Source organism: Urocitellus parryii, chromosome 10 (assembly GCF_045843805.1).
Source record: "Urocitellus parryii isolate mUroPar1 chromosome 10, mUroPar1.hap1, whole genome shotgun sequence".
Lineage (NCBI taxonomy): Eukaryota > Metazoa > Chordata > Mammalia > Rodentia > Sciuridae > Urocitellus > Urocitellus parryii.
In genome coordinates, this window is record NC_135540.1 from 107,074,511 (window position 1) to 107,102,333 (window position 27,823).

At 34.7% G+C, this 27,823-nt stretch overlaps 1 protein-coding gene across 5 annotated transcripts; it reads right to left on the bottom strand.

Moving 5' to 3' along the window:
* Positions 1-208: 208 nt before the first annotated feature.
* On the bottom strand, positions 209-25,886 carry Ociad1 (OCIA domain containing 1). 5 transcript variants are annotated; one of them, XM_026385295.2, is made up of 9 exons: positions 25,718-25,747; positions 24,280-24,342; positions 23,323-23,403; positions 17,189-17,242; positions 12,025-12,072; positions 10,754-10,889; positions 8,210-8,382; positions 3,872-4,024; positions 653-1,198 (listed from the first exon to the last, which is right to left on the bottom strand). In XM_026385295.2, exons 2-9 carry the CDS (start codon positions 24,335-24,337, stop codon positions 1,161-1,163), a joined length of 741 nt encoding a protein of 246 aa, XP_026241080.2. In that variant the 5' UTR covers positions 24,338-24,342; positions 25,718-25,747; the 3' UTR covers positions 653-1,160. The 5 variants fall into 5 exon arrangements, with proteins under 5 accessions (XP_026241101.2, XP_026241080.2, XP_026241094.2 ...); XM_026385309.2 differs by lacking the exon at positions 25,718-25,747 and adding an exon at positions 25,569-25,700; XM_026385302.2 differs by lacking the exon at positions 25,718-25,747 and adding an exon at positions 25,148-25,455.
* Between the last annotated feature and the right edge of the window lie 1,937 nt (positions 25,887-27,823).

Sequence of the window (27,823 nt, forward strand, 5' to 3'; positions counted from 1 at the left end):
CCCCCAACCCCCAAAATCTAAGATAGTAAATGACTATCTTAAGTCATCAAATTCTAGGATGGTTTGTAGCAAGTTAGTTGGAAAATGTTTCTGCCATACAATTTCAGTTCACCTGAACCAGAAACAAATACTGAAATTACTTAACTTTAACGTTTATTCCTGTGTAATTTACAAACTTTGAGAACATGATTACTATAGTGTGAATCTTGAATGTTCCCTAAGGGCCTTGTGTTAAGTGCTTGGTCACTATAGTGGTGCCAAGCCAGTTCTAATTTCACTGGGGGTGAAATGCACTTGAAGGGTCTTGGGAGAAAATGGCCTCTTCTTTCTCTTTGCTCCCTTACTTCCAATGTTAGTGGTTTTGCTCTGCCAGGATGTACTACCTCACCATGGACCCAAACTACAAGTTTAACAAACTATGGACTTGAACCTCCTAAACTATGAGCCAAAATAAACTTTCTCTTTGATTAGATTAGGTATTTTGTTAGTGGTGGAAAGCTGAGACAACTTGCTTTTTAAAGGCATTTAGTTATTTACTACATACTGATTTATCTACATGGATTATATTCATCTTATTTAATATTCACACATAACCTTATTTTCAATCCCTACCAAACACCACTTATAATTGTACTTAGAGAGAAATGAACTGCAAATAAAACCATAAAATGGAGGTGGGGCATATTTCTTTACATTTTATTTACCATAAACACTAATAACAGCAAATACTAGAGAAAGCCTTTTTAATAATTTGATGATGTAAAGCCAGACACTTAAAATAATGCTTGCTCCCCCGACCCACCCACCCCAATTCCACATGCAGATATCATTGATTGCTATATACAATGATTCTTGAGCATCAGTTTCTTGATAGGTTTGAGTATCTTTGCTCTGTATCTTAAAAACAATTTCAAACTGTACAAAATCATGGTATAATACCATCATTCATAGCATTCCCTATGGTGATTACATTTACACAATATTAACACCAAAATCCATGTCTTACAAAATATCATAATAAGTCAAACCACAAAAACCCAAGATTTAGTTTTAAATGTTTATGAAGACTGCTGCTGAGCTCAAAAGCATGCAGGTATTCATGACCACCTAGAGGAAGCTGGATATTGAAACTCCTTCAGTAGGTCCAATGATGTAATTTTTCACTCCTCCCAAGTATCTCCATATTTGTTTACTTTGACTAGGAAAAAAGCACAAATAATTGATGATTCCAAACAGTAATAAGTTAAAGACACTATGTTGTTTGTTGTTGTACTGAAAATTGTTTTCCCTCTCATTTCCCTCTCATAAAAGGGGCTGGTTAGACTTCTGTGAACTAGGGGTTATTCATAACTATAAATGCATTTTATCAAGAACTTTATATAAATACTCGATCCTCATAATAATCTTATAAAGTAAACACAATTCTAACTATAAGGCTTAGAAAACAGATTAGTAACTTGCCCAAGGTACACACCTTAACAGGTAGAACCAAAATTGAAGTAGGTCAATTCAAGTTCAAAGCCTGGGTGCCTTTACAACTTTACTACACATTAGTAAAGGTGATATATATTATAGCTTATACAAAAGAAGTTACCAGAAATAAAAATAATAAATTTGAATTTTATTTTTCAAAAATATAAACAAATGGTCAAGTCTTCAAATTATGGTTACTCTTCTCTTGCATTAGTTGTCAAACTACAAGAAGGAAATTGATGCCAATATTCCCGAACTTTACATAAAATTAAAATGTGAAACATGCTGTCTTTTCTTTTCTATATAGGCTCCATGGGTGAATTGTTCAGAGGACCAAAGTAATCATAACAATGTAAAGAAGCAATTATCATAATGTGAATCCTTCAAAAAAATACATGGTGTCAAAACTTTCAGTCAAAACTTTCATTATTATACTAAGATATTATATACCCCTTTTCTTCACATTTTGCCTTTTCCCCTTGCTCTCAATTCTCATGAATATGCGGTGAAATTTTCTAGAAGCTATATAATGTGTGGTAATGTTTCTCTGACAGCTAACAGAATATATGCTTATGTATTTGTCTGAATTTCTAATTAGACAAATACCAATAAATATAGTCCACATACACTGAAGCTGAAAACTTTTAGTGAAACTTCCACACCATGAGTTTACACTGTACTAATGTTAAATTTTCTATCTAGATTCAAGAATATTGTAGGGAAAAAAAAAATCAAAGAAACAGATTTTTTGAATTATTTAAAGCACACAAAAAAAATTTTTATTTATAAAGAAAAAAGTTCATAGTTTTTTTTGTTCTAAGGATTGAACTCAGGGGCACTCGAACACTAAGTCACATCCCCAGCCCTATTTTATATTTTATTTAGAGACAAGGTCTCACTGAGTTGCTTGGCGCCTCGAGTTTTTGCTGAGGCTGGCTTTGAACTTGAGATCCTCCTGCCTCAGCCTCCAGAGCCGCTGGGATTACAGGCATTACCACGCCCAGCAAAAGTTCATACTTTTACATTATTGTGTCATGTAAAATAACTTTTAAGACTGTTAGTTAAAACCAAAAATGTCAAAAGTCAGCAAGTGCCAAAGTGTCCACCTTATTTTCTTTTTTTAATCTCTATTACAACCCAATGCCCAACCAAAATGCTCCACTACTGGTGAGTGCAAGGTACTACACTATGCAGACAAAAGATTATAAAAATGAGAAAAATACTACTTCTTACCCTCAAGGAGCTTACAGTCTAAACCCTCGAATTATTAAGCAGAACAAAGAATCAATAAGTCTTGACATAATACAGAGAAAAGGTCATTGTATGCATAAAGTTTATATTAAACATTTTTTATGACAAACAACAATAAGCATTATAAATTACAAACCTATTACAAAAATGTTTTTACATCAAAATTATGTAGACATCATTTAATTATTATGTAATATTGTTACAAAAGCAATTCTAAGTGAAGTAACCATTAGCAATGAGAAATGAGAAAACTGTCTTAAGACTAGGGAATATAACCCAGTGGCAGAGTGCTAGCCTAATGCATGTGGCCCTGGTTTAGATCCCTAGTGACCACCAACCCCATACTTAGGATTTTTACATAATTTTGAAATCTTTATGGCATGTGGCTCTCCAGAAGGCACTAGTGCTGAGGATTAAACCCAGGGCCTTGTGCATGTCAGGCAAATACTCTACCATTCAGCTACATCCCCAGTGACCCCCTTGATTTTTAAAGTAGTAAATAGAAAATCTTGAAACAATGACTCATCCTCTGAAATTCCTTTAGAGAGAAATAATAAAATTCTATTCAGAAATGCCTACAAAAACCTGTTCAAAATGCCCTTTTACTTTTACTTTAGAGGTAAACAGTTATGTCAGAAAATTTACTTTGGGTATTGTATGGCTGTTTCAAAATGACAAAATTTTTATTTAAAAATTGACTATTAATTATAAAGTACTGTTAAACTTACAAGAAAAGTAATCCTTATTACTCAGTCATGATTCTGTGGTTCTGCCAAAAGTGGCAGTACAGTCCAATCATCAACCTTGGGATTACCAAATCTAGTTATGCAAGAAATGTACTGCTAGAAAAAAGATATGTTTTCAAGGTGATTTCTTATGAGGGGAAAGTAAAATGGTTATATAATTTCTACATTCTATTATCAAACTAGTCTCACTATCTCAAGTCTTACTGTTTGGACTTCATTATTTCCTAACACAAAATAGCCTTTTGAAAAAACTTAAAAATGGTAGAACTGGTAACTGTGAAATAACTATTGTGAACTGTTTACTTAAACAATTAAATCATACATCAATATAATTAATGTTTTAAACTAATACTTCAGTTTCCAATCCTAAAAGTTACATGATTCACACTAAACTAGCATACCTTCTTTTTTTGGCACTCTTTCCTGCATAGGCCTGACTGAGGGATCAGTCTTTTGTGTTAAAGTAACTTCATATGACTCTCTGTTTTTATTCCTTAATTCCTCATATGTAATATTTTTTCTTTTGGGACTTTCTTCAAGGTAGTAATCAGGTCCTAAAACAACAAACAGTTAATAAATGATGGTAAAAAGGATTTGGATAAACCCAAAGTAACTAAGTTTTGCAAAAGCTTCTTACCTATAATCAAAATAGAATAAAGTAAAATATAAGAATCAGAATTTTATCACCATTCCAAAGATACAATACTTTCCCCAAGGTAATCACAGACTAAAATCTATTCCCTATATGTTTAAGCTTTCATTTCTAAAATTTAAAATCAACATCAAAGATTTTTAAATCTAAATCAAGGCTGGAAAAAGAATGAGTAATATAATACGTAACAGTACAAACTGCTTAAAATGCTAGTATTTTAACCTGGAAAGTCATTCATATTGTGTACAGAATTAAAAAGAAATAAATCTACTGGTGATAAGTGAACAACACTTGACACAGTGTAGATTCTTTTAACATTTCCATAATTAAATATTCTAATAACTAGAATCTATACAAATAACTTCAGTTTAAAAAATCAATTTACCATCTTTATGTACTTAAACAAAAATACTTGAAAATAACTACTAAAAATTATAAGAAATAGCCTTTAACCAGTGTAGGTTTTTACTTCTTGTTTACTGAGGTGAGATAAGAACTAACTATTCAGCCTGGAAATCTGCATTTATTCTTTATCTCTCCCAAAGAGAGTCAAAGTGTGAACAATATATATTATCAAAGAATCAAATACTAATGAAAAAATAATGAAGTAATCCCCTTTAATATATTGACAAGATCAAATACTAAACAGTTCATAAAACATATAAATAGTAAGGCCATATAAACATTTTTAAACAAATTTACTGATGCTAACAAAACATTCAGTGCACCAGTACTTAAAGTCTTACTAACCACAACAGAAGTAGTATTTTTTAATGCAACATACAAATTGAGCATATCATTAATAATATATTAATTAAAATATCTTAAAATTCAATTTTTATAGATGGTACTTATTTGGAACTCGATGGTAAGGTCCAAGCAAATAATCAGAATTTTCCAAGAAATATAACTATATTAAATATTGTTTTCAAACCAGATCTTTTATTTTGATAAATATACACTGTATTGATACAGGGTAGAGATTTAAGTTTTTCCTAATTAGTTCTAATACACCAAAACTCAATTTTTCCTGATGAAAAGAGAAAATGCTTAAAAAATTTATAATCTTATATTGGGTTTTTAAAAAACTTTGTATTACATTAGTAATAAATAATTATTGAACTAATTTCCTTTCACTATAATTTTTTTTTTTTAAATTCTGAAGGATATATATATTTAAGGAAGCCTGGGTTCTAATCCCACTCTGCTGACAATTAGTGAATGTCCTTGGGCAAATCACTAAGCTTCTCCATATCTTGGTTTTCCCAGTTGCAAAATATGGTAATTTAACTAGACGCTCTCTAGAGTTCCTTCCAGGTCTAATACTTTTTCTTATCCAAAAGAAAAATATTTTATTATTCTAAAATCCTATGTCAAATCAAACATAAATCAGATAGAAGATTAGGGGAAAATTTCCCCACTTATAAAACCAAATGAAAATAGTCCTACATTGTAAAGAGAACATGATTTACTCATTTGGGAAGGTTATGAAGAGCTGGAAGGAATAATAAAATATAAAACAGCACTGCTTTAAATATAACTGTAATAAACTACCTATGGTATCTAATAGCTATAAAGGACTGATTTCTGCTTTGAAGAGATTAATAATTCTTTGAATTCCTGGTAAAAGAAAGCAGAACTAAGGGAACAAATAGGATTTAAACAAAAGGAGAGGGTACCCTGGCCTGGTAAGGGAGGATAGCATCTGGAATAAAGCAAAGGAAGCCAATGAGGGTCCATGTGAAGAGCAGTTTTTGAAAAGTGGCAAGTATGATTTGGAGAAGGAAACGGAAAGCAGAGCAGTGGACAGATGGATAGCTACCACAAATTAGGCATAAAATAATATTAAAATATGGGTCTTGCTATCATCTGTGAGTAGATATCAAAAGGATTTTTATGTTTGCTTTTATGTAGAAAACAAATTATGTAATATAGAATTTTCTAATGCAAATGGCAGGAAGGATGCAAATCATTACAAAGGAAGAGCTGGAGCATGACTACAGGAAATGGATCTGAGATTGAAAAATGATACACAGTGAAGGACAAAGAGCTACCTTTGGAAATAAGATGGTGACTTTAACCATTCTCTGAATCTGCCCACCCCCTTTCCCATTCTAATTAGACGAAGTCCTTGCACAGGGGAAAACTTGAAAATTAAGAGGTTCAACAAGTCATCCAAACTCAAGAGTCTCTTTAAACATTCAAACTTCCATTCTCTCCTGACTTTTCTACAAGGTTAATAATCAGCCTTCTCCCCTGTCTTTGATTCTAAGGTACCACTAACAAAATAACAAAACTTTCCTTAGTGAGAATGTTCTGTATTGGTGCTTTCCAACAAGGGAGATGCTAACATGTGACCACTGAGCAACTGAAATGCTGCCAAAACTACTGAGAAATTGACTTTTAAATTTAAGGGCTGGGGATGTGGCTCAAGTGGTAGCACACCCACCTGGCATGCGCGGGGTACTGGTTCAATCCTCAACACCACATAAAAATAAAAAAATAAAAAATAAAGATATTGTGTCCACCTAAAACTAAAAAATAAATATTTTTTAAAAAATAAATAAATTTAATTTTAATCACAGTGACATGTCTAGTGGATACTTTATATTCTGACTTTCCTAAATCCTATTCTGCATCTTCTCAAACCTTCCTTAACCTACACTCAACTTCTCTTTCCCCTACATTCCTTTTCCTCCCTTTAACCTACATTTAGATTCAAATCTCTTCCATTTTGAACAAGCAAACAAAAAAATCCCATTGTTTCTTGAGCATTATTTATTAACTACCCAGTTGCTGATTTAATTGAATTGACTTCAAAGTTGCCTTTAAAGTGAACTCAACAGAGATCTACAATCCCTTATCCAAATCCTCGGAGTTAGACATGTTTTGCAATTCAGTTTCTCAGAATTTTTTTAAATGATCATAGCATATATCCTATATCACTAAATATCCCCCATTCAGAGGTTTGGGACAGGAATGAATAATAAGTAAAAACACTAATGGTTCTACAATAAAATGGAAAAAATTTCTTTTAGGTAAAGTAAGTAAAGGATATATTTATATTTCTTATGTTGTTTAGGTCAGGGTCTGCCGCCAAGTGAGTTCAAGTCAGATTTTATTTTTGCAGTGCTGAGGATCAAACCCAGGTTTTCACAATTGCTACACAATTGCTCTAACACTGAGCTACATCCCTGTCCCTCAAGTCAGATTTTATTTGGGGAGTAGGGGTGGTTTTCAAAACTTTTTAGATTTTAGGTAAGGAATTATAGACAGATCTTTGCCTCCTGATTTAATTCCCCACTTCTACTGCAGACTAGACTGAAAGGAAAAAGGAACTGAATATATTACCTACAAGGCACTGCCTAGAATTATTTCATCTAATCCCAACAGTTGAGAGGCTTTATCATTGTTCAAGAGATCAAGAAACTCAAGGAATTATAAATTAGCTACTTATTGCAACTGTAATTACAAGGCCACATCAATAATTCAAATCCAGGCCTTACTCCAAAACTGATCTTTCACTTATGTGTTTGACACTAGTATTTATAAAAACTTGACAATGCATGTTCCCATGGGTTTTCTCACTTGACAACAGTTCTGTAATGCAGGTAAGTATTATTTTCCTCAAAGAAAGAAAGCTGAAAGGCTTTAAGATTGGCTCATCAAATATAACCTTAGCCTTCCTGAAGCCTCTACTTCCTGATGCACAATTTATCACTTTTTTTCTATTCCACGAAACATGTATGAGTATTTTCAATCACTGGAACCCATTAGTAATTTATCCTTATGTTTTACCTTCTAACAGACTGAGAGTTTCTTATGGACAAGAACCAACTTTTATCTTTATGTCTTCCATACCTAGCAAGAATGCCTGATACCTACTAGTCCTCCAGGAATGTTGAGTGAATGAAAAAACAAATGACCAAAAGGAACAAAACATGTTGAATTAGACTGATGGATGAGTTTAGGTTGATGGCTGATAGTGCAATGTACAGGTGATATTCAGCAGAAAAGATCATCAAATAAAGTTTATACATACGTTGGACCATAAAATGCTGAAATTCATTTCAAGAGAAGTTTCTACCTTGGGCAATATGATCAGTAATACCAGTGGGAGTGGATTCATTCATAGAAGCACTGAATGGAATCGGCTCATAACGAGGTAGCTTCTCTTTTTCTATGTTGTCTGCTGCTGGGGATGTCCCAAAAGACTGATCACTCACATTTGAGTCATATTTTGACTTCTGAGAATAATGCCTGTAAAAGAATATCACACTGTGTAAGAAAAATAAATCACTGCCTATATCTGAAGCATAAAGGTTTGAAAACAACTTCAAATTTCTATAATCATATTTTAACTTATTTGTGACACTAGGGAATAAACTAAGATGCTTTACCACTGAGCTACCACAGCCCTGCCTTTTTTTTTTTTTTTTTTTTTGTAGTGCTGGGATTGAACCCAGGGCCTTGTACATGTGAGGCAACTTTTTTTAAAATTTTGAGACAGGGTCTCAATAAGTTGTTCAGGGCCTCACTTGATCACTGAGGTTGGCCTCAAATTGTGATCCTCACACCTCAGCCTCCCATGTAACTGGGATTACAAGAGTACACCACCATGCCTGGCTAAACATATCTATTTTTAAGTAGCAAAATAAAATGTTTCTGCCACACACAAAGCATTAAAAAATGTCTTAACCCACTTAAACTTATCACAAGGAATATGTATCACAAGGATAATAATTTAAAATTTTTCACAAGGAAAACACAAAACATATCTGACTTCCTAAATATTAGGTTTTGTAGATAATTTTAATGTTTTAAAGTTCTTAGAAACAAAAAGTACTTCAGATCAATTATAATTCCACTAAACATGTCCATTTCCCACATTAACTGGGAAGTTACTTCCATAATTAGGAAACCATATAAACACTAATTTGCTAAAGCATATATAGGTTAACACACTCTCTCAATAAGAGGTTTAGAATGCTTGCTTGCCATGTATTAAAATTTACCTACCAATCTACTTAAAAACTTTTATTACTTATTTATCAATCTATCCAAATTAATTTATCTACATTACACCATATAAAAACTAAACCATTGCCTGAAAAAAAATAGTAACAGATTAAACATCACTAGATGTTTACTAGACTTAAAAGTTTTAAAATATTGTTTTAGTTGTGGATGAACACTATATCTTTATTTATTTATTTTTACGTGATGCTGAAGATCGAACCCAGTGCCTCACACGTACAAGGCAAGTACTCTACCACAGAGCTACAGCCCAGCCCAAAAGTTTGAAATTTTTTAACATGAGTTTTTTTAAACTGCTTATTTTTATTTTAATTACAAGTAACACGACCAAATTACTGAAGTTTGGTATAAAAGGGAAAAAAAACATCTACCACAACCATTATTACTATCTACTTCCAATGTTCTTGCAAGTATTTACTTTTATTTAAAGAGAGGATTTTACATCCAGGTGTGGTTACACACACCTCTAAATCTGGGGTGGGGTGGTCAAAGCAGGAAGATTCCAAGCTCAAGGCCAGCCAGGGCAACTTAATGAGACTTTGTCTTAAAATAAAAAGGGCTGGAGATATAGTTAAGAGGTAAAGTACTTGCTTAGCATGCATGGAATCCTGGGTTCAATTTCCAGCAGCACTTTTTTTTTAAAAAGACAACTTTAGGGCTGGGGCCTTAGCTCAGTGGTAGAGCGCCTGCCTCTCACTTTTGAGGCACTGGGTTCAATCCTCAGCACCACGTAAAAATAAATAAAGATACTGTGTTCATCAAGAACTAAAAAAATTTTTTTAAAAGACAATTTTAAGTACATATGATTTTATACTTTACCATATTGGTGTATCAAAAGCATTTCATCACAATGCTTCACAGACTTATAGTTTTAAGTACCTTCACAAAGTCTGTTAATAGATAAAACTTAAACCATTCTCCTTCACTGGGCACTAGTTCAACTCCAGTTCTTCTCTACTTAAGTTGTAAACAACTTTGTGCCTACAAATTTTATTTATTTTATTTTTTATTTTTCATTGTGGCCTGATTTACAGAATTTGGTTTAAAGAAAAAAAACTAAAAAACTAAAGGATTCCAAATGTTATGAAATCCAACATAAACTATCTAAAATACTTATACTGATTTACATCAGAAATTTATTCAGTATCAGTTCACTTTTGAAATTTAATCAAGAATTAACTATGATTCCTATAATGAAGTCGCATACCAAAACAAACATTATCATACTACATACCTCAAAGAAAATTAGTTATTTTACCTACTTAGTAAAATGCTCAGTTCATTTTACCTCCATTTTAAAAAACAAAATTTGGATATTCAAAAGAAAAACCCAAAATACAGTGAAGCAAAGGTAAGTGACAAATTGAACAAAGATAAATCCTTTATTCTGGGACATGTATGCCCAATAGAATTAAGGTCTATTTAAAATAATGGCTCTATCTTTTAAGGCAAATTATCTTTAGTCTATAGCAAATAGCAAGTTTACAGTGGTTCATCAGTTATGCAATGCTTCATATACTGAATTATAATACTGTCTAGTTATTTTTTTCTTTAACAATAAAAACTCTTAAGTGAAAATCAGAAAATGGCCTACCCGGGAGGTAGAGATCGTCTTGCTTGTCCCGATCGTAAAGCTTCTCCAAGAGGGGAATTTTCAAGATTCTTGAATTTCTCTTGACAAGTTTTCACATAAGACAGCTTTCCAGCAAAGTATCCCATGATGCAAGCAACTTAATTGTAACACCAAACAAAATGTGTGACTGAATGGGTCTTTTAGGCAAAAAAAAAAAAAAAAAAAAAAAAAATCTAACAAAACATTTTTTAAAAAGCATAGTTCTAAAATATGTCTTTGGTTTACAAAACTGAAATTTCCTCAAATAATGGTAAAAAGACCACATTAAATTATACTCAAGAGTTCATAGATTCTACAGAAATAATTCACTTTCCCTAAGAAAATAAGCCAAAATAAAGTTGTTATAAATCAACTCTAGTGGCTGGGTTTGTGGCTCAGTGGCAGAGCATTTGCCTGGCATGTATGAGGCACTGGGTTCAATTCTCAGCACCGCATATACATAAATAAAATAATGGTCCTTTGAAACTAAAAAATATTTTTAAATAAATAAATAAGCTCTAATATACTAATTATTAAATATAGGTAGGAAATGTAGTAAAGGTATGTTGGAAAGAAAAATGGATGAGCAATCAAAACAGCAGAGTTCTGGCCTAGTAACAGGTTTTTGAGCCATTTATTTTTCTGTAAAATGGGTATCATACTATTTGCCTAGCCAATTTCATAAGACTGCTTTAAAAATAAAATTACATGCAACAAATCCCTTAAAATAATGTATTCCAAAGTATAACCTAAAGTCCAAAGCAAACACTTCACCATATAGCTGTATCCAATACAAAAGAGAGGGTAATCCGAAAAGATTTAATGAAAAGCCGCAGATTCTTTAAAAGAACAATTTAAATTTAGCTTCTTATTAGCCATATTGCAAAATGCAAACTAAAAAGATTTTTTAAAATAAGCTTAATTCTAAATATATTGATGTGATCAATCAGAGTACCTGTACAACTTTCCCCATGAACAGACCAATAATTATTTTAAATACTGTGTATTTACAAAGTAAGTTCAAATTAATAGTTGTAATACTTTATAAAAAGAGGGAGGAAAGCATTTCAAGTAATTCATGAATTTTGATATTAATAAAATATCCAAGTACTTCATTTAATGAAAAGCTTAAACAAATTAAGTTGCCACAGCATATAACCACAAAACTAATATGAGTAAGTCAAAACATTTGATAAAATTTATGGTTTTATTTAGGTAAAAGAGCTACAAAAAACAGTGTTGATCATACTTACATATAAGTTTAGGGATGGAACCATATTTGGGATGACTTGAAAGGATTCCTAAAGAACAAGTTAAGTATTTTTGAGTAACATTGTTAAGAGAATAGAAAAAAAATCAGTTCAGGATACCCTTAAAGATTAGCTGCCGACATTAGCATTTTTAAGCACCCAGAGAACTCTAAACTATTTAAAAGACAAAGCAAGTGAATTCAGAAACAGAATTATAAAAAAATCTAGAAAGACTAAAAATTATTAGAATAGGTGAATGAATATAAAGATACTTGATACGAAGTTACTAGATAAAGGAAAAAAAGATGTTTCTATGAACCAAGAACAAACCAAAAAAAGCATTTTAAAATACACCATGTGCAGGGGCTGGTTGTGGCTCAGCGATAGAGCACTCGCCTTGCACGTACAGGACCCTGGGCTTGATCCTTAGCACCACATACAAAAATAAACAAATGAAATAAAGGTGTTTTGTCCAACTACAACTAAAAAATAAATATTTAAAATAAATAAATAGATAGATAGACAAATAAATAAAATACACCATGTGCAACATGAAGGGCCAAGGTGCTATTAAAGAAAGTGAAGAAATTTGAGAACTAGTAGCACCAGATACAAAAACCTGTGATAAAGATAAAGTAATTAAAATAGTATGAATAGTGCAAGAACAGGTAAATTGACCAACACTAGAAGAGCCCAGAAATGGACCCACACATGCAGTCACATAATTTATGACAGGCAACACTGCAGTAAACAAAAAATCATCCCTTCAAAACATAGTACAGTGTACAGTGGGAATGTAACTGGATCCTATACCTTATACTATTCCAAAACAATTACAGATGGCTTGAAAATTAAAATATGAAAGATAAAGAAAAAAAATGGACAACAGGCATCAGTAAATAATTTACAAACAAGGATATATCCAAATGAAGTATAAACAAAAGAAAAGGTACTCAAGACTTCTTTAGAGGGAGACACAAATCAAACCACACTGCAATCAGTATCATTGCTCACTTATCACAATTGCTAAAATACAGGAAACACACAAACTAGTGTTGGTGAAAAAACCAGAAATGTAAACTATGTCAAAGAGTTTCACAGTATCTACTAAAGCTGAACAAACTATATTCATAATCTTATAACCCAGAAAAATGTCTACCAAGAGATACTTTATTCATGGCAGAACTTATTATAATAGTCAAAATTGAAAACTACCTAATTGCCAACATATAGATAAACTGTGGTATACTCACAAAGAAAACTATATAGCAATGAGAATAATTAATCTATAACTACATGCAACAATATAGAAGAATCCAGTATTATATAGGTAAACCAGTTTTCCATATAAAAAGCCCAGATTTTAATTAATTTAATTTCCATGATGTAAAGCTACCAAAATGTCTTTGGCTTGCAAATTTACTGAAAATTAACAATTAATTCTCAGGAACTGATATAAGACAGTCTCAGCATACCACTGATGAATCTAACAAATAGGATCAACAATATATCGAATACTTAATTGCAAGATTTAGTGTCATTAAAGTACAAAACCAAAACGAATCCATACTATTGGCCTGGGGTTCTTTCATTTATACCACCAAGATCATAAAGAGGAGAAAAAGCAGAGTAGTTAAAATATTTGCTTTTATACATGTATAAGTTGATCCCTCATTCTGTCCCCAACTAGTTACAGACCACTGACAATAAACAGTAAATAAGACATTTTCTTTGCACATAATGAAGCTTACAGTCTACAGAGAGAATTAAGACAAACAGAATACAGCATGTGGTTGCTATTTATCCACCCGAATATTTGAGTTATCAATTATATACATTATGTTGCCCTCTGACAGCTGCTAGAGACAGCCCATTTTCCTAAGGGGAAGCAGCAAGGACAGAGGCAAACTGACTTGTTCAAGGTTAATGCAATACTCTTTGCAACATATGGTTGCATTAATTATAGTGATGATACAGATGGAACTAGATAGTTGACAGAGAAATGAATGAATTGGAATACATGATATTAATTAGACAAGGTAGTTAAGAGAAGTTAAGGATAATAATGCCCTGGACTCCTGGATGTCAGTGATGCCACTCAGGCACGAGGGGTGGAAAGGTGGGAGGAACTGGTTTTGGAAAAACAAATTCAGTTTGACGGCCATTTAGAAGGGCAATCCAAGTGGAGATACTAAAACATTGTAACAGATACATAGGCTAGAGATAACCACAGAGATTTAGATGCAAGAAATGGTCAATGAAGCTCAAATTTGTGAGGCAAAAGTATAGACTTGGGATGGAGATATAGCTCAATGATAAATTACATGCTTAATATGCATGAGGTCCTAAATTCAATCTCCAGCACCCACACCACCAAAAAAAAAAAAAAAAATACATACACCAATAACTAAAAGTCAAAGGAGAACTTAAAGAACACCAACACTCTTAAAACAAGCAGAAGAAGAAAACCTAAACACCAAAAGGTAATATACCTTTGTCTTTTAGTGCTATATATGAAAAATAGTATGTAATTCCTATCAGACACTCAAAATTCATAGAAAAAGTGGAAGAGTTGCCTGAGGGAGAAAAAAAAGTATTAGTGTCCACTATCATGGTAGTGATATGAAAAGAATGTTTCAAGAACTGGTGAAAATTATGATATAGGATAAGAACAAAAACTGCCCATCAAAATTAAGAAACAAGGAAATTGTGTTATCTGAGCATGGTGGGCATACATCCATAATCCCAGCTACTCAGAAGACTAAGGCAGAGGATTCCAAGTTCAACTCAGCCTGTCTCCAAACCAAAATTAAAAGGGTTGGGGGGCAGGGGACATAGCTCAGTTGGCAGAGTGCTTGCCTCGTATGCACAAGAACATGGGTTCAATCCCCAGCACCACATTAAAAAAAAAATAATAAAAATAGGGTTGGGGAGTAGCTCAGAGGTAGAATGCTTTTGGGTTCAATCCCTAATACCTCAAATAAGACATAACAAAATGAAAATACATATATAAGTAATCAATGACACAGACTTGAATGGGTTAAAAAAAGTAAAAAGTTGAAGCACTCATTTATAGTACTTCAAATTTGAGGAGTCAGGGAAAAACTGGAAACGTGTGGGAGAGAATTTTCTTTTTTATGTTCTTTCTTTTATAATAGATAGGAACAATCAGGTTGCAGCTAAGAACAAGTTAAGTATGACACACCATGGACAAAAGCATATACAAAATGCCAAACATCTAGATGAAATGCAAAATGTCTTGGGGATTCTGAATTGTTTTCCTAATTTTTACCATTTCTATCTTATTCTCAAGTTGTCCAACGTCTTTAACTCCATGTAAATACCAAATCTCCAAAACTTTCCCTTTTTTGTGTCCTAATACAAATTGTACCTTCTCTTGGTTCTTAGTAATTTAATAGAGTTTTCATTCCTTCCCACATGATTTTGCTTTGAGTTTCTTGACTGCCTCCTCCCGAGTTAAGCTTATTGTTCTGATCAGTTCCCTCTTTCCTAATATAGTCTTCCTTGTCTTTTAAGCAAACTCCTGCTCATCCTCTGAAACTCATTTCTTCCAAAAAATGTTCCTGTTATGCACAGTGGCACACGCCTATGATCCCAGCAGCTCGAAGGCTGAGGCAGGAGGATTGGGAGTACAAAGCCAGCCTCAGCAAAAGTGAGGTGCTGAGCAACTCAGTGAGACCCTATTTCTAACTAAAATATAAAATAAGGCTCAGTGGCTGAGTGCCCCGAGTTCAATCCCTGGTACCCCCGCCCCCCAAAAAAGGGATTATAGCAGCCCTACAGAGATCTTTGAATATCCTTCTGAATCTCACAATTCAACTAAACATTTAAATTTTCTTCTACTTGTTTCAGTGTGTGATCACACAGACTTCTTTCTTCAAATGAACTACTGGCAGCTCTTGTATTTATTCTGCATACCCCCCTCCCTCATAACAATCATTAATAAATGACATATTGGATTACTATAAAACAGGCAGACAATTTCTCCACTCTTGGGGCTGGGATTGTGGCTTAGCAGTAGAGCGCTTGCCTAGCATGCTTAGGGTCCTGGGTTCGATCCTCAACTCCACATAAAAATAAATGAATGAAATAAAGTTATTGGATCCAACTACAACTACAACCCATAAACGTTTAATAAAATCTTTTTTTCTCCACTCTTAATTCTTTCTCCCTATGCCAATTTTCCCTTCAAAGTAATGTGATTGGTGTTTTTGTTTTATTTTTTTTCAAAATGCAAATCCAAACTCATCTATGAAACAACTTAATTGGTTCTGGAGTTGTTTTCAATTTTAAAATTCCTGTCTTGCAGCACATTATAATGAGATTCCTTAGAAGTTCTTTAAATAAATTTTTCCTCCCAAAATCCTCCCACTTCCCTTCAAAAGTATTGTTTTGGAGTCAAGATTATCTACATACTTTATTCTGCTATTGTGAAAAAGCTAAAATATCCTATCAAAGTCAATTTTGAGCTAGTTAATTAAAAGAACAGGTTTTTAGAATACATGGAGGCTATCCTACCAGAGTCATGACTATTTTCTGGGACACTTTCCCAGATATAAGATACACCACGCTGATACTTAACAAAATAAACGTCATGAGCAATACTATTGCTAGCACCACTAAATTTTAAGACACAAAGACTGATACATTTAATGCTAATCTAAAACTCAAGTTCCACAGGAATATGTTATAATATTTAAAACAACAGAATTTAGTTGCCCTCAGGGACTTGTTAAACTAGTACATCTGAATCACCTTCAAGATTCCAGGACCTCATTTAACAGATTCTGACTCAGTATGTATGGGATGGGGCCTGTGAATTTGCATTTCTAACAATCTCTTAAGTGAGAATGATACTGCTGAGCCACCTGACCAGGTCTGCTGCTCTACCTACAAACCATCCACAAGTTTTTAATTACCTTCTTATTCTTACAGGTTGTTAAGCTATATGTGAAACACCAAATTCTCAAATCAAGATAATCAAGTCAGTGGGTTCATGGAGACAAAACCCTTCTGATACTGAGGAAATTCATCAATGATAATACCTAATAGGATACATTATCATCTTATTTAAAAATCAGAAAAATAATGTAAAACAAACATGATATCCAAAATGCTAAATAAATCCAAAGTTTTAAGTATTTACCTTTACTTATCAATCCTTGAGTAATCAACATACTTGTTGCAGCCAAAGGCACAGCTATAAAGAGAGAAAAAAATTGTCACTATCAACAAAGGAAAACTGTCTCTTGAATTTATTAGGGGATAGATTATTAGTAAAATCATAGGAATGCACATTAAAATATTTAAAAGAGATTGCTTCATCTTAAAAGTTACACTATATGAATGGTGAAAGCATGAAAGAAGCATTTTAAATTTAAGGACATTATAAAATGTTAAATATAATTCAAGAACCATCCAGATTTAGATTCTAAATAGCTAGCAAAAAAAACTAAACAAACAAAATAAAGATTTAAAAAAAAAAAGAGTCAAAAGTAATACTAAGAGTTACATCTGAAGTTAGAGAAGGAGAGGGCAAAAAAAGAGAACAAGCCAGAAATCAATTAAAAGAAAAGTCACTGAGTATGACAAAATTCCATGCAGCATGTTTAAGTGCCTTACATATATTATTCATTTACTTTTTCTTATGTTTATAAGGTAGATAATATCATTACGCTTTTAAAGATACGGACAATGAAGCTTAGAGATGTTAAGATACTTGCAACAGGTCATACAACTAGTTCAATGGCAGGCCCACATTCTAATGAATCTGTCTGACACCAGATCTCAAGCTTTTAAGCTCTGTATTACATTGTTGTGAACCAAAATACAAATATATTTGACCATAATCACACGGAGGCTGGGGCAAGAATAAATAAGCATACATTTTAAATACACTTTTTAAAACTATTTTAAATGTAATTTTGCCATAAGGAAATATTCTGTCTATAATTACTATTAATTGACAGTGAAATCCTAAGTGCTCATTATAATTTCAAAGAAACTCATAACTTTAAAAACACATGGGATGTAGCTTAGTGGTACAGTGCTTGCCTACCATATGCAAGGGCAGGATACAATCCCTAGCACAATACAAACAAAACAAAACAAATTCACCTATGAATCACTGTTCTCTTACCCAAGCACTAATATATCTCCTTGATGGGAGTTGGAATTGGTCCTTGGCTGACCAACCTAGCAAAGCAACTTTGGGAATTTGAATGGAAAAAGAATTCTCTACATTGATACAAAACTTTACCTAATTTATCTAAACAAGTAAAATGCTCACTGTACCTAATCTGTTTTTTCATGCTGAGTACCACGTTGTCTGGGCGTCTGGAACTTGATATCTGCTACACTGAGGGTGCCTATGCGATCAGCACCCTCCAAAAACCCTGGCTTTGAGTCTAATGAGCTTCCCTAGTGAACAACATTTAACTCGCATCATTACTAGCTGGTGGAGAAATTAAGCACATCCTTAGTGTATGACTCCACTAAGAAAAGATCTTAGAAGCTTGCACCTAGCTTCCTCTGGACTTCACTACAGACTCTTTTTCCTGATTTTGTTCTGTATCCTTTCATAGTTTCTGAATCCTGTAAACTATATGCAAATTTAAATAGTTACATATGGCTGGAAGCTGCCAAAGATACTCCTATTTTAGACCAAAGGTTGGTAGATGCATTCCTATAAACAGCCAGATAATAAATGTATTGGGTTTTGTGGGCCACTCAGTCTTTGTCCCATCTCAACAGTTGTTTTAAGGCAAGAGCATCCAGAGACAATACATAAATGGACATACAGCCGTGTTCCTATAAAACTTTATGGATACAAAAATATCAATTTCATGAAATTTGCACATGTAATAAAATAGTCTTCCTCCTTTTCTTTTTCCTCAAACATTTAAAAATGTAAAAACAATTTTTAGCTCATTGCATGCAAAACCAGATTTGGTCCATGGGCTATAGTTTCCTCAACTCTTTTCAAAACTATGTGGACTACTTAAAAACTAATTACTTATTTACTTTCAAATTATTACATTTGAATTATTAGAGAAATTTCATGATTAAAACCCACAACTTTGGAATAAGGCATTGGCTTTGTCATTAGGCAGTTTGCAGAAACCCTATGGTTTGACTCCTTACTATTCTACTAAAAGAGTTTACCTTTGCTGGAAAAAAATGTTTCTTTAATGTTGGCTGGTTAGAATGCCTTCATGTATTATTTAAAGTTTTTCAAAGGATAAATCCCTTCTAATTACAGCATCATTCAGCTTGGTTCAAGGATTGCAACACGTAGCACTGAAGAATTATGTAAGGATAAAAGGTGATGAGTTAGTTAGCCATCTCTACAATGGACAATGATTTCCCCATTTAATACTCAAGAGTAACAGTCAGGTTGAGATTCTAGTACTAGTTCTTCCATTCACCACATCTGTATGCTTCTCTTAACTTCCCGTGCTATAAAAGAGCAATGGATTAGGTCTACCGTCTCTTCTCAACTCACGTATTCTATTTTACATCTCACAAAAAAGATAAAGGTAAAACTGAAAGGTACTTCAGAGGTTCTCTAGTCTTCATTCTAATCAGAGTTAATTGAGACCAGAAAAGACAAGTTATATGCTCTAAGCTATGAACATGGTTAGTATGTGGTATAGCTGGATTCAGAATCTAAGTCTTCTGACTCCTAGGTCAATGGTTTTTTCCATTATACTGTGTGACTCTTATTTCAGAGTCTGTTAAATAATGCTTCTTTAGGTAAATCAATAATACTCTTGACCAAACCCTAATTGTACATTATGACCACAGCCCCAACCATTTCTAATACAAAGATTCCTAAAATTCTTTGAACTCTTCTCCTCTCAACAATAGCAAAATGATATTCTAAATTCAGAATTAAGGGGTCTCACTGAGTTGCATAGCACCTCACCATTGCTGAGGCTGGCTCTGAACTCATGATCCTCCTGCCTCAGTATACAGAGCCCACTAGGATTATAGGCATGCGCCTGGCAATAGTCAACAAATTTTAAAATTAAATTAATCTCTACAACAATTACATGAAATAAGCAAATATCACCCTTATTTTACAGATAAGAAAACAGGGTAACAGGAACTTGCCCCAAATCTCAGTTAATAATGTGTGGAATTTGGGCTGGGAGATAGCTCAGTTGGTAGAGTGCTTGTCTAGCATGCATAAGGCCCTGGATTCAATGCCCAGTACTAGGATTTTAATTTAAACAGGTGGGCCTCACTCAGAGTCTGACCCTTTCACTGATTATACCATTTTATTTGAAATAAAATGAGCGAAATATTATTCAAACAATCTGTAACTGGTGCAAATAGGAATTCATAGACCTTTTCAGTAATTCCAAAGGTAAGAACTACTATAACATAATATGCAAGAAACTGACTTTTTATGTACAGATTGTGTTACTACCTGTGTTTTGGACAAAGAGACGTTGTTTTTTTTTTTTTTTTGGTTAGACAAAAACTCACAGGGCCACAATTTGTAAGCACCTAGAAATATGACATCTTCATAGTTAAGGTCTAAAAATTATCATTGGTACTTTTCTACATATTCCTATATGCCTTTTTCACCATTTTTTCCTAATCTACACGCTCCAAAGTATCAGGAATTCCATTGCTCATTTATATAAATATGAAAATGTCACTGCATAGAATAACATTTGAAGATATGAATATTAAAGTACAAAATTTCCTAATATCAAGTCCTCTCAATAATTATATGTTGAATTTCATACCATCTGGTTACACCCAAACTTCTATATATATGCAATGTTTGGTGTATACCTAGGTTATCTAAGAGCTGACCGTGCCAGGAGCAGTGGTTTACTACTATAATCCCAGCAGCTCAGGAGGCTGAGGCAGAAGGGTCACAAGTTCTAACCCAGCCTCAGCAACTTAGCCAAGATCTGTCTCAAAAGGAAAAAAAAGGGGCTGGAGAGGGGATGTGGTCCAGCAGTTAAAAGCCTCTGGGTTCAATCACTGGTACCAAAACCAAAACAAAACAAAGAGTCAATTCAGAGTCAATTGCTGGCTGGGGATGTGGCTCAAGCAGTAGCGCGCTCGCCTGGCATGCGTGCGGCCCGGGTTCGATCCTCAGCACCACATACCAACAGAGTCAATTGCTACTTGGCAATTTTTTGGCTTCTATAATTTCCCAATAATTGAGATATAACATACAGTTAATAATCTGCTTTTCAGTCTGTCATTATTACATGCTCTTTGTCTCTTCAATTTAGAATTAATTAGCTTTAATACACAGAAATTACTGAGATTCTATTGTTCATATACCGCATATCTTACTATTAACAATTAGGCATACACAGAAATCATGCCTAGCACTCACTGCCCTTTAACGTACTTTTGACATAATGGTGTTACAACTAGAATGTTAAAAATATGTACAGCAACATAAATTTATCAGCCAGAAATAAATCTGAACAGCACAGTATCTATGTAAACCTCAGTCTAACATTACAATAATTCCAAACATTATCAGACTTGTTTTTTTCTTAATCCTGAGACATCAATACTTGAAAAAAACCTGTTGCACCAAAAACTTAAAATGTCCATACTAACCTTATTTTATCCTACAAACAAGGAAATTCAGTATAACTGTAACTCTTAATTAGTGATATCATCAAAATCAAGTTTCTTAAGCTGGTTATCTTAAAGTTTCTCTCTTTTCCTTCCTTCCTTCTACTGTCAATCTTTGTAAAAATCCTGTGTTCTAGCCAGGCACACTGGCACACACCTGTAATCCCAGTGGATTGGGAGGCTGAAGCAAGAGGATTTTGACTTCAAGGCCAGCCTCAGCAATGGCAAGGCGCTAAGCAACTCAGTGAGACCCTGTCTCTAAATAAAATACAAAATAGGGCTGGGGATGTGGCTTAGTGGTTGAGTCCCCATGAGTTCAATCCCTGGCATTCCTCCCCACCAAAATCCTTTGTTCTTTAAAAAATTCATTGCCTACCCATTTTCTCCAGGTCAAACAAAAATGTATTCAACTATACTTCCTCAAAAACTATATGCCTGTGTTACTGCAAAAGCTCACTCATAAGGGATTTCACCAAGTACAACTTCTCATCCTTCCTATCCAATACACTGCTAAAGTTTCTTAAAAAACAGTATCATCCTCTCTGTCCAAGAACCTAAAACATATAATGAATCAAACCTTGTAACTCCTGTTATTTTATTTTCTATTCTCAATGAAAGTCTTCTGCTCCAAAAGTTCAGCTTCAAGGGTCTAACAGAGATCAAGTTATTGCAGACTCTGCCTTGGCTCATTATAATAAAATCTATCTCTACTTAAAGTCCCTATTGCAGTTATACACATAATCTTTATATGTTTCATGTGTTAACTTTGTCCCAACTACATCATAAAACTACTTCGGGAAAAATATTATGTCTCATAAAACTCATCTTCTAATCAAGTACCTTGTACACTGTAAGCATACATTCCAGACTGAAAAGGTATATCCTCAATTGTTTAAGTTGTCCCCTTCTTTCTCCTTAAAATCCATTCTGCCTTTTTGTTAGAATAGTAATTGCCAAAGACTACAGTCTCAAGATAAAGCAATAATACCAGGGTTTTGTTTAAAAGTAAGATTATAATTTATGTATCACTTATAGTATTCTCTGTATTTAAAAAAAATCTTGATATACAATCAAAAGTTGGTAATATAGTAATATTTAATGGTTTTTTAAAAAATGGAAACTAACCAGTTTTTATTATGTGATGGTTAAAGTACAAGGCTTAAAATCATGAGCTTCTGTTTCAGACAGACCTGACTTCCAAGTTCAAACATCATGGCTTGCCATTATGTAACATTAGCTAACTCATTTAACATCTCTAAACCTCAATTCCTTCCCTGTAAAGTGAGGGTTCCCAACTGAGTTGTTTTTATATAATCCAAATATACTCAATAAATGTTATTACCATTATTATTGACAAAATTACTTCATGATTGAAACAAAAATTTGAAATAATTACTTTAGAATATGCACATTTCTTCTATTTCCTTATCAACTTGTTTTAGAAACAACCACACTATGCAAAAAGCATATATGTTCTATATGAAAGTATTAAATTTCAAATATAAATTCAGGTCAAAATTGCAGGTACAAATTTTGGACCAAGCTATATTGAAGTCTGGGGGATGTAGCTCAGTGGTAGAGTGTTTGCCTAGCAAGGCAATGTCTCAAGTTCAATTCCCAGCACAAACAAAAAAATTATGTTGATTAGAAAATTGAACTTACATCTGAACCAGAAGCTTTCATCATTGCATTCTGCAAAGACTCTTCTTTCTTCTTCTGTTGGAATGTAATCAGCCCCTATATCTTTTAGCAAGGAAAATTGGAAAATAATAAAATACCCATAATAAAACTAAGTCTGAAAAATTAGCTTAGTCTGAGCTGGGCCACAGTGGTGAATGCCTGTAATCCCAAAGTTTGGGAGGCTGAGACAGAAGAAAGAAGAATTCAAAGCCAGCCTCAGAAAAAGCAAGGTGCTAAGCAATTCAGTGAGACCCTGTCTCTAAATAAAATACAAAAATAGGGTTGGGGATGTGGCTCAGTGGTTGAGTGCCCCTGAGTTCAATCCCTGGTACCAAAAGAAGGAAAAAGAAAATTAGCTTAGTCTGAATATTAATGATACCCAACATTTTTTTAAAGTGAAGTAATGAAAACAGGTAATCTCTAAACTTCTAAAGCAAACTTTAACTGCAAACAAGTAAGCACTACAACCTACTAGTTAGGACTGGCTACAAAATGGGGTGGACCCAGTGCAAAAGGATAATGTGTGACCCTTGTTTAAATTAAGAATTTCAAGATAAAAACTAGAGCATTAAATCAAGCATGGGGCCCTGTGACTACACAAGTAACAGCCCCATGAAGCCTGCCCAGATGCTACAGTTACTCAGGCAATGAAAATTTTCTTACATAAAAAGTGCTTCTAAGGTGGGATTGTGGCTCAGTGGTAGAGCACTTGCCTCACACGTGAGGCACTGGGTTTGATTCTCAAATCAAACATACAGATAAATGAATAAAATAAAGGTCCATCAACAACTAAAAAAATTTTTAAAACAAGTGCTTCTAGGCGCATATAGCTCAGCTGGTAGAGTGCTTGCCTTGCATGCACCAGACCCTGGGTTGGATCCCCAGCACCACATACACAAAAAAGCGCTTCTAATTATAAATAGTTAATATGATAGTTACGGGGAATTGGTCTTGGAACTTCTGAATTTGGCTCTCGAAAATCAGCCCTCCCATTCATCTTTCCTGTATCAAAGACATTAATATTAAATATTAGAAACTGCCACCATAGTTCAAAGCAAATACATATAACCTATGATGTAGTAAAATTACTAGTCTATATGGCAATCAAACAACAAATATTTACCAAAAATTACTACACCTTAATTCATGTAACAAAAATAGCTAAATAAAAAAAGCATAAATCTACTAATTAATTTGGACTCAATTCCCGCACTCCATCCTTCGTTGAAAAAGAAGTGCTTTATACGTATTTACTAGTCGAATAATATAAAAAGACATTAATAAAACACCAGACACTTTTCCTCCTTAAGTTGGTTTATTTCATATTAGTCTATGTTTTGGTCCATACAGAAACCTATACCCAATAATTAGGCGAATTCCCCAAATAAAAGAAAAATCTCAAATCATATCTGGGATTCCATTTTACAAATGCAATAATCATAAGGAAACATGCAACCTTTCCCACAAAGCTGTACGTCCCTCCCCTCAAAAAAGAATAACTAAGACGTCACATCCTTCTCCCAGTACGGGAAAACTAAAGCAAATTCCACATCCTTCAAATTTCTTCCTTTCCAAATAACTTAAACGAATACCTGAGGTTTTTGAAAACGCACAGCATTTCAAGAATGTTTTTATTTATTCTTTGTTTAGTGCCCTTTTTTAAACCATACCTCGGGATTTTAAAAGACCAGACCACCGGATAACTGCATATTGTACAGAATATTACAGAATATTACATTTTACAGATGATCATGATTAGTCTCATTTTTAAAACAATTCACATTAAAAACAGGAAATGGCAGCCTACCAAGATTACAACTGGATTCTTGGATAACTCATTTAGTTAACAACTCACTACCGAAGGCCTAGTACATGCCAACCCCTTAGAGAGGGAAAAGGAATAAAAAGGATAAACTGAGTTTCTGGAGGGGAGCAGCTTTCTGAATCAACTAAAACCGTGAAATGAAACCCTCTCGCTCTCCGCAACAGCATCCTTCCTATAGACTGTCAAGGCCGACAAAGACGCTAAACAATATTTTAGCTCGTAATTCCAAAGAAAGAGAGTAGGACTGAACCCTCGCCGGCCTACGACCCTCGATTCCCGCACTCCGTCCTCCATCCGCTCCACCCCGCTCCCGCTGGCCACTGCTGACACACCAACACGCACCATTCGCCACCACTTTCCCCACCCGCACCCCCACAAACAGTTCCTCGCCTCCCGCGGTCACCAGCACTCAGGAGCCTGGGACCCAAAACGCAATCAGTCCACCCTCAGAGGCAGGAAAATGGCGGAAGGTGCAAAGTAGCGGATGGCCGCGCGAAGGTGGTGAGTGGGCGGAAAGGGGGAACAAAAATGGGGCTTTGTGCACGACCTCACCGGCAGCGGTAGGCGACAGCTCCAAGTGCCCAAGCGATCAGGGGGCCGAGGTCCAGAGAGGACCCTAGAGGGGGCAGGGAGGGAGAAAAGAGCGCGGAACGCAGCGGGGGGAGGGGGTGGACTGCGACGCGACCGCCAAGAAGTCACCCAGATACCGCGACCCGGAAGCACTGTCTACCTACAACAGGAAATGACGCCAAGGCCTCCCTGCGGAGTCGGCCGCGGAGCAGCCGTGAAGAGACGCCTGAGTCTGTCTGCCCCGCCCTCTAGGGCTCGTCATTTGTCTCCTTACTCCCAGGACGCGGCGCTAGCGAGCTGCACTGCGGCTGCGCTGGGATCGACTGCCGGCGGGTCCCCGATCCCGCGGTTGCCCTGACCTCGGCGCGAGTCTTTGTGTCCTTGTGACGCCCCTCACTCATCTACCTTTAATAGGCTGATGGGAACATTCTAGAACTTCCATATGCGCACTCATTGAGAGTTACCATCTTAAATTTCCCTGCTTTTAAGCTTTACGTAAGCTAGGAAGTATCAAGTAAGTTTTACGCTGGCGTAGAGCTTGTCAGACCCTCTTGATTGTGGGTTCTGACTTGTAGAACCTCAGGCAGGTTGCATTACCTCGCTAAGCCTCAGAGTTGGCTCATCTGAATCGAAATCATACCTACTACATATGATTGTTTGGATGAAAACAACATATCTGAAAAGACCCTGGAGCTCAGTCTCTATTAATGAGAGACAACATTCTAATTCGGGGCTCATGGCAGCTGTTCATCAGACATCATGGGGACACCCCCAGCCACCTCCATTCATTTTCTTTCATTCATCCAACAAATGTTTATTGAGTGCTTACTCTGAGCCAGGCATTACAAATTATTGCTGATGTAACAGTAAATAATTCTGGTTCTACCCAGTTTATCAACTCCTAAAAACTTGTCAGAGTCCCTCTGTCCCATACTCATTTCATTTTTTCACTCTACAACTGCCCTAAATTTATATTTAAAAGACCCAGCCATCTTTTTTCTAATTGCTTTTATCTTTTAAATGTATGACAGTGGAATGCGTCACAATTCTTACTACACGAATAGAATACAATTTTTCATTTTCTGTTTGTATATAAAGTATGTTCACACCAATTCATGTCTTTATACATGTACTTTGGATAATGATGTCCATCACATTCCACCATCATGCTAACCCCCTGCCCCCTCCCTTCCCCTCCCACCCCTCTGTCATATCTGGAGTTCCACTATTCCTCCCATGCTCCCCCTCCCTACCCCACTATGAGTCAGTCACCTTATATCAGAGAAAACATTTGGCATTTGTTTTGGGGGGATTGGCTGACTTCACTTAGCATTATCTTCTCCAACTGCATCATTTACCTGCAAATGCCATGATTTTTATTCTCTTTTATTGCTGAGTAATATTCCATTGTGTATATATGCTACATTTTTAATCCATTCATCTACTGAAGAGCATATGGGTTGGTGCCACAGTTTAGCTATTGTGAATTGTGCTGCTATCAACATTGATGTGGCTGTGTCCCTATAGTATGCTGTTTTTAAGTCTTTGGGGTATAGACCAAGGAGAGGGATAGCTGGGTCAAGTGGTTGTTGCATTCCAAGTTTTCCAAGGAATCTCCATACTGCTTTCCACATTGGTTGCACCAATTTGCAGTCCCACCAGCAAGGTATGAGCGTGCCTTTTCCCCCACATCCTCTCCAATACTTATTGTTGTTTGTATGCATAAGAGCTGCCATTCTGACTGGAGTCAGATGGTATCTTAGGGTAGTTTTGATTTGCATTTCTCTAATTGCTAGAGATAATGAACATTTTTTTATATATTTGTTATTGATTGAATATCCTCTTCTGAGAAGTGTCTGTTCATGTCCTTGGCCCATTTATTGATTGGGTTATTTGTTTTTTTGGTGTTTAGCTTTTTGAGTTCTTTATATACTCTAGAGATTAGTGCTCTATCTGATGTGTGAGGGTAAAAATTTGCTCCCAAGATATAGGCTGTCTATTCACCTCACAGATTGTTTCTTTTGCTGAGAAGAAACTTTTTAGTTTGAGTCCATCCCATTTATTGATTCTTGCTTTTAATTCTTGCAC